This window comes from Pseudorasbora parva, chromosome 15 (genome assembly GCF_024679245.1).
Source record: "Pseudorasbora parva isolate DD20220531a chromosome 15, ASM2467924v1, whole genome shotgun sequence".
Classification (NCBI taxonomy): domain Eukaryota; kingdom Metazoa; phylum Chordata; class Actinopteri; order Cypriniformes; family Gobionidae; genus Pseudorasbora; species Pseudorasbora parva.
In genome coordinates, this window is record NC_090186.1 from 28,404,304 (window position 1) to 28,412,713 (window position 8,410).

An 8,410-nucleotide genomic window follows, 5' to 3' on the forward strand; every position below is an offset into this window, starting at 1 on the left:
TGGCATATACACATCTTTTCCTATTATATTTCGCCTGGAAACGGTTCCAACACGCTCGCGTGTCGCGTGAAAATAGGCGTAGGCCTATCTTCTATTTGAAGCATGCACGTATTTTCCGCGCGGCTCGGACCGACGTAGGCAGTATGCAAGCTCTAACCGGTTAACATGGGAGCCGAAATAAAAACGGACACGCCACGCAGCCGAGATGCTCACGACACGCTTGCAGTGTGTCCCCGGCGTTATGGCCTTTTCACAACTGGTTCCTTCATTCGTTATTTATAACAGGTATTTATCTGATTGCGAAATGACTAAATTATCGTGCGCTTAGGTCGCGCTCTCTCTTATGTGGTCTTTGAATTTGAAATGAGCTGCTGAATAAAATGCATCTAATCTTATGTTTTCGTTGCTGTAAACTCCGTTAAATGAGCATACCACGGGAATTGAAGATCGGATTTATATTCATTTTGCGTAGGTGTAAGGTAGGCTATAAGACAACCTGCATGTTCTTTTTTTATTTTTATTTGTTTAGCTCAGTTTGCGAGAGCCGCGAGCATAATCAGCCTGCCTCAGCTCGTCAAAATGCCTTTAACTGTGGTGGTAATAGTTGGCGAAATTAACTAACATTGTGATGCTTGAAGTGTTTTATATCTATGGATTTTATTATAGGCAAGACAAGCCAAGAGTTGATTTGAGAGACTAAATCGATTAAATATGCGGTTAACTCACTGTCGGGCGCTGGCCGCTTGGTCGTCACTTAAAAAAAATAAAACTTTAATTTAACAAACAAAAAAATGCTCTAAACATTTTTCTAAATTAACTTAATAAAGAAACGAAACGAAATATATCTACTTTGACATTAAAAACAAAACAGAACTATTTTAATGGCTGCAACAATGTAAAAAAAAAAAAAAAAAAAAAAAAACCCGGCCTCCAGTCGGACTCGGGCCGAGAATTTTGATAAGCCTAGATTTGAGGCCCGTGCAGGGCTCTAGTTTTATTCTGTACACTGTCTTATATAAAACAGAAATGATATGCAGCTGTAGCACTGTGTACTTTTTTCACGTTGCAGAATGAAAAATAAAATCTGAAAACATGCCTGCACGTTTTTATTTTAGTGTCATTTTATAGATAAAGAACATATTAATTTGTATGTACATGCATCTTAAGGATACCTAATTGTGAGTGTGAGGTGGGGGGGCGGCACGATCGTGCTCTGCCTAGAGCGGCATTTGAGCTAGCGCCGGCCCTGGGTACTTGAGTACGTTTTAAATCTGATACTTTTGTACTTTTACTCAAGTGATGTTTGAATGGAGGACTTTCTACTTTTACTGGAGTATTTTTTTATTTAGGTATATATACTTTTACTCGAGTATAACTTTTGAGTACTTTTACCACCTCTGGTAATTACTACAGTTATTAACAATAAGGTGTTAATATTTTATATCATAGGTGATGGTTATGTCATGATGGTAACACTGTAGTATGGGGAACACATATTCACTATTAAAGTGATAGTTCACCCAAAAATGAAAATTCTGTCATCATTTAATCACCCTCAAGTTGTTCCAAAGCTGTTTGAATTTATTTATTCAGCTGAACACATAGGACGATATTGGAAGAATGTTTGTAACAAGCAGATCTCGGCAGCCATTGATTACCATAGTATTTTTTCCCATGGTAGTCAATAATCTGTTTGGTTACAACTTCCCTAGTGGTCAGCAGAAGAAAGAATTCATACGGGTTTGGAACAACTTGAGGGTGAGTAAATTACCTTTTTAAGATTACAGTTTTAAATGATTAATTTATTTTTGGGTGAATTATCCCTTTAACTATGAATTCCCTCAATAAACTTTATTGCTTAGGTAGTTTTTGTAGTGTTTAAGTTTAGGTATTGGGTAGGATTAAGGGATGTAGAATATGATCATGCAGAATAATATGTGCTTTATAAGTACTAATAAACAGCTAATATCTTAGTAATATGCAAGCTAATAAGCAACTATGTAATATTGAGAATTGAACCCTAAAAAAAGCATTATCATCATGACCATCATTCTAAGTAACCATCTGTTGAAAATATATCATGGCATCACAGTTTGGAGATTTGTTGAGGACGAATCAAGCTGTTGGACACCGGTCGACCCCAGAGTCTCAGTCTGCTGACCCCTCCGTCCGGAGCTATGACCAGGCGCACATGAGTCACAGGCCCACAATGCACCACAGACTCCCCAGAAAACAAATGTCTGTGGTGTGCCTTCAGCTAGATGAGGAAGATTGTGATCACAATTACAGGGAACAAAAGGAAATAAAGTTGAAGATGAAGTCAAATGAAATTACCAGCTGCGCAATTCATACTTTTTGAGGAGGAAGGAGAATTCTCCAATCTGGGCTTTTGTCAGAACGCCACTGGTCAAGAATTAAATTGTTCTCCTCGTCTGGGGTCAAACTGCAGGCCTCGATCTTGCAGGAGTCTGGAAAATTTCCTGAGACGATGGTTGTTTTTTAAATAGCCGATAAAAAAGAAAAAGAAAAGCCCATTTCAAGCTCAGAATTAAAATGTTTCAAAAGTTTGGGGTCAGTAAGATTTTTTGTATATATAATTTTTTGATAACAAAACATAAATATTATAAAATATTATTACATTTAAAATAGCAGTTTTTGTATTGTAATATATTTTAAAATGCAATTTATTCCTGTGTTGCAAAGCTGAATTTTCAGCATCATTACTCCAGGCTTCAGTGTTACATGATCCTTTAGAAATCATTTAGACAAAAAAATGGAACAAAATTTTAATTAATCGTTTCTTCGTAAAAATAATAATAATAATAATAATAATAATAATAATAATAATAATAATAATAATAATAATAATAATAATAATAATAATAATGAATATTTTTAGTACCTTTAAAATGATTGGTGTCAAGCTCAATTTTGCTTATGATGCCAGGATGTCCTAGTCTGAGAACAGCCCACTCACAGCCTGGTACCTGCAATATGCCTTTCTCGTCCACCTGAAAACCAATATATGGGATCTGTGTGGAGTATAACTGATATCTATGATGTTTCCTAAAATGACAAGACTGCTTTTACCCTTAAAATTTTGGGCCGATCCAGGCGTCTGGCTGTCTCCCACCCGTCACCCATGTTGTCAGCCCTACCTAGAGCTTATGGAGAAGCACACATTCAAACAATCACAAAGTACTGATCTAGATCTCAAAATCTTTTATGTTTTTTAATAATAAACTTTACAGTCATTAAATAGACCATAACTTGTTTATTTGGAAGTGATGTGTAGGAAATGTGTAGGAAGTAATTATGAATAAAGAATGGGGGAAAAATTTGTTGTTTTCTGATATGCCCGATTGAAAGCAGAGATTGTTTTCTGTAAAAGCGATCTGCATTTTAGAGGTTTCTCTTGGCTCAACTGAACAAAATGCCTCGATAAAATGTCTCTCAACTTGTCAGTCCAAAGAATCCCTCACCAATCGTATTGCGTGGGTGACCGTAGTGGGCATCACTGTAACCTACACATACACCTCCATTAACCAGGGCAACAAGGTCCACTAGGTCTTGACTAGGCAAAGTTGACCAGTCCTTCTTCCCAATGCCATAAACTTTCAGCCTTGCAATGCCACCATCTGCAAAAAGCAAACAAAAAAAGAAATGTTTGTAAAGCTGTTTTTTTTTTTTTTTTTTTTTTTTTTTTTTTTACATTTCTATGCAGAAACATCTTTTTCAGAAAAAGTGTGAACACTGTAGCAAAACATTGCTTTATTTGTTTAAGCATCCCGACCGTCCCAACGCAGACTCATTGGCTCGGCCAATAGAATGTAACTGTCAGGTTCTGGAAATAAATTATTTCAACTTATTGTTAATTATATTATGTATACATGTGTGTGAATATATATATATGAATATTTACAACATTTATTTTTTACTTCATACTTCATCATACCGATGGATCTAATAATGTTTATCGGGAAATACTGTATTCATGTTTTTTAACATAACTGTGGTATGAAGCAGGGCACGATTACTAATAAGAGACCGATATCAGCGCCACACGCAGGAGTCCCAGAGGATATAAAGAAATTATAAATTCATTCTACCGGACTACCCGCAAGTTCTGAATTACATGCTCATACAGGTCAATTTATTCGATAAATTAAAATTGTGAGGAAAAGCAACACTGTTTCACTTGGTCGGCACTATCTAAACTGCATTTGAGTGTGTTAAAAGTTATAATGTTATTCTGTGTGTTATGCCCGGCCCGTTTCACACATACTCTGTTTGCAGCGCATATTTTTTTTCCTTAGGCATGTTAACGGATTAAAGCTTTCACACCACATGCGGTTGTGGTCCGGCGATCCGTTCCAGGAGTGTGTATACAGCAGTGTGGTGATTTAACAATAGATTTAACATTTAACATTTAGGTAACATTTAATATTTAGATTTAACTATGTAAAATATCTACAAGTTGACAAATATTGTTGTAAATGTGCAAAAAAGTGACTGTCAAAAATTCATACCAGTTTTTTAAACATTGTTTGAAGCTAAATGTGACAACATGTTGCTGTTATCTTCAGTGTGAGCCACTTTACAAATGGCGCCCCAAAGAAAAATACTACTAAAAAGTTTAAAGTATGGTTTAGTTCAGGACTAAAAGTTTGACCAACCAATGGTGGGCAGGGGGAATGCTATTATATTTATTTTCCCTTTGGTGGCACAGAAAGTACACACTTCGGCTTTAATTCAAAGCTACACCGTTTGTTGAAAGAATCTTGTCCTGTAGGCAAGAAATCATCTGCTAAGAAAAATGAGTAAATAAAACACCACATTAAAAATGTGGGGGAAAAACACATACTCTCCAGTTTTAAGGTGGTATATAAATAAAACGTTAATATTTTATTATCATTTTACAAGCCTTCATTTGTATTCATTTTACAAAATAAATGGCTCTCCAAGATTGCTCCGCTGTAGCATCTCCCCCTAGGCCATTTTTTATTTTTTTATTATGAATGATCACATTCTCTGTTTTGTCATTTTTTAAAATTGCATCGAATGATTCATGTTGCGGAACATGTATTACCTGGATAAATGTTGAGGCGGATATGGGTAACTCTGTGTGGATAGGAGACACTCAGGTAATTGTGGCATGATTCAGAGTAACCCGGCTTCAGCTCTGTCATCGGGACAATCTCCACCCAGCTGTCTGAGTTCAGCTGTTCAACAAAAAATCAGACTGAGAGCTGTTTCCTCAGAAACAGACTGTAGATTTTAAGCATGATCTAGAGCACTAGATGATATTTTACACCTTTGACACAGCTTCAAACTGGCTTGGGGAAGCTGCCATGCCTGTACGATCTCCTTCAAGAGTGAACGATGGAATCTGGTCTGATTTAGAAGTGACACATATCAGATACAATGAAGGTAAACCTTATACTTTATGCTTTAACCTTATACTCAAAGGTGGTGGCCATAGATACTACCAAGACATGCAGCTTGAATGGCGGCGTACGGGGCATAGTTCCCCGTGAAGAACGATGTGTCCACATCAAAGCCATGAATTATTCCCGGAACTCCTAACTGTACGACGCACCAGTCGTGACCTTTAACACAAGATGAGAGACACATGCATCTTTCATGAGATCACCAAATCTGTTGTAAGTACAGAAGGAGCACTCTTTGAGATTACAAAACATGCCCCGAAAGCCTGATCAGATGAGGAAGCACCTCAGTATTGCGATACATCTTTCTCACTTGCGTGCATTTTACAGATCTTCAGAGAGACTGGATGGATGAGAGAAGGATGTAGCCTGCAGCTATTCTGCTCTAACTCATCCAGGCTCAATGAAACTCGATCTCATTAGATTGAAATAAGGAACACACAGAGCCCTATTTCACAGTTTTACAGAGAACTCACTTTGATTTGTGAAAATGGACGTATACCTGGAATTCTTTTCCTCCTGGTTTCCCAGCCATCCATCCATTTCCCATATTCAGTAAACGCTGAGGCTATGAATTCTGGAGGGTCTCGCTTCAGATAATTTTGGAACATAAGTTGATTAAATTCAGACAATTATAGAAAATGTTAATATATGAATATTACCAGTGTAAAAGCAAAGGAATTTACCTTCAAAAGATTTCTGGCAGGGGCAAACCATTCATCTGTGGCAAAAATCACCTTTAATGACAATGTTAGTCTATGAGCAAATGCAATCTAACAAAGGACATACACATATTTAAAATCTCATAAAGGGTTATGGCTTTGTATATTATATTTAATAAAATGCACTGTTTTTCACCTTTCCTCCAGCTGTTTCACAAGCAAGGTTGTTGAACTGCAGGAAATGTGGCTGACTGCTGACCGCCTTCTGTACAGGTCGATTTGCCATGCTGGATTTGAGCTAATTAATTTAGTTCTTGTTTAATATTACAAGAACCTAAGAAGCAAACGGTAACGTAAGAGAGAAGCACTAACTCGTTGTGCTATAATAGGTTGACTAACTATAATACTTAACCACCCTCTCCAAAACAAACTCTAACAGAGCAAAGTCCACCATCCTTGATCAACAATTGTCACATTGAATATTATGAAAGTAAAGAATGGATTCTGAAACACAATCATGGGTCGTTTCTAGAACACAGGTTAAGAACAGAAATGTGCTGTTTATGAATTTCTGGCTGACTGACTAATAGTATGAACTGACTGCGTTTTTTTACCCGAGTATGTCATTATTAATGTAGTCTCTGCGGTAAAACGGCGCCCTCTGTTGAACAATGACTATTGTGGCCTTTTGAGTTTGTTTTGTATTTTGTTCTTTCCTGGAATTTGGCCATCATAAAACCCATTGTATTTAAAAGTTATTACATTTTAGTGTAGGCTACATTTTGTGTAGTCATGTTAGTGATGTAAAACATTTTAAAAAATATATGCTGGTCAAGTTAGGTTAACAAATTTTAACCATTTATTAAACAAAATAAATACAATTTAAGATCAAAAATGTTCATCTTGTTAGGGACAGATACAAATGTCTAAAAAGCTTTTTTTGTCTCCCTGAAGTACTAGACTACTGCATTATTGATACTCTAATACATTTTAATTGTTACTGCTTTGGTTGTGTGTGTGTGTGTGTGTGTGTGTGTGTGTGTGTGTGTGTGTGTGTGTGTGTGTGTGTGTGTGTGTGTGTGTGTGTGTGTGTGTGTGTGTGTGTGTGTGTGTGTGTGTGTGTGTGTGTGTGTGTGTGTGTGTGTGTGTGTGTGTGAGCCTGTTTATGTGGTTTATGAGGACACAAATTTGTATAACTACATGGGTATTACACTGGTATTACATTATAAATGTGGTTTATGAGGACAAATGTCCTCATAATTCAAATGGCCTTAAAAACATACTAAATGATGTTTTTTGAGAAAGTAAAAATGCAGAATGTTTCCTGTGATGGGTAGGTTATGGGGCAGGGGCAGTGTAAGGGGATAGAAAATACGGTTTGTACCGTATAAAAACCATTACACTTATGGAGAGTCCCTGTAAACCACATAGACCAACGTGTGTGTGTGAGTGTGTGTGTGTGTGTGAGTGTGTGTGTGTGTGTGTGTGTGTGTGTGTGTGTGTGTGTGTGTGTGTGTGTGTGTGTGTGTGTGTGTGTGTGTGTGTGTGTGTGTGTGTGTGTGTGTGTGTGTGTGTGTGTGAGCCTGTTTATGTGGTTTATGAGGATACAAATTTGTATAACTACATGAGTATTACACTGGTATTACACTAAATGTGGTTTTATGAGAACATTTCAAATGTCCTCATATTTCAAATAGTTTTAAAAACATACTAAATTATGTTTACAAGATAAAAACTCAATTTAAATATAATATAAATATAGGGCGAGTGACAATCACGCAGTATGAATGATCAAAGACGCAATCAGAGAGAATCACTGACGAGTCACTGACGCCCGCAAGATATTTGGCGTGCTACATATCTGGACCAAGCCTGCAGTCTCCCTCTCATTTACTGAAGCTTTCGCGCCTCGATCGCCCCCCGGTGACCGGTCCCAGTATAGCCGCCCCTCTGTGTTTTCTAATGGACGCGAGGCAAACTAAATAAAATTACACTTCAAATATTTTTTCCCCAAAGTTAGTTTATGTCACTGAAGGCAGTTATCATCACGATGATTTTATTTCAAGTGTTTGTTTTTAAAATAAGTTTAGTTTGCTTGTTAAAAACGGGGGGTGTGACGTCATGATTGACAGCTGAGACTGACGGCTTCTCTGAGTGAAGTTGTCACTGAGGCACTAACGGACTTTTTTCGGAATTTTTGGGAGCAGATTGGAGCTTTAGCTTTAATTTCTACATTTCCATAACTGTTTATTTCACACCAACATAATTAATTGTTCTGCATCTGCGAGAGTGTGGGCGGGC

The 8,410-nt window shown here is 37.1% G+C and overlaps 1 protein-coding gene across 3 annotated transcripts; it reads right to left on the reverse strand.

Annotated features, from left to right (window-relative positions):
- Positions 1-1,406: 1,406 nt before the first annotated feature.
- On the reverse strand, positions 1,407-6,520 carry allc (allantoicase). Of its 3 annotated transcripts, none has more exons than XM_067418595.1 (11): positions 6,306-6,517; positions 6,134-6,184; positions 5,950-6,037; positions 5,490-5,609; positions 5,315-5,394; positions 5,090-5,222; positions 3,459-3,638; positions 3,091-3,164; positions 2,903-3,011; positions 2,353-2,480; positions 1,407-2,257 (listed from the first exon to the last, which is right to left on the reverse strand). In XM_067418595.1, exons 1-11 carry the CDS (start codon positions 6,393-6,395, stop codon positions 2,087-2,089), a joined length of 1,224 nt encoding a protein of 407 aa, XP_067274696.1. In that variant the 5' UTR covers positions 6,396-6,517; the 3' UTR covers positions 1,407-2,086. The 3 variants fall into 3 exon arrangements, with proteins under 3 accessions (XP_067274696.1, XP_067274697.1, XP_067274698.1); XM_067418596.1 differs by having other exon boundaries at positions 3,483-3,638; positions 6,306-6,514; XM_067418597.1 differs by having other exon boundaries at positions 2,120-2,257; positions 2,335-2,480; positions 6,306-6,520.
- Between the last annotated feature and the right edge of the window lie 1,890 nt (positions 6,521-8,410).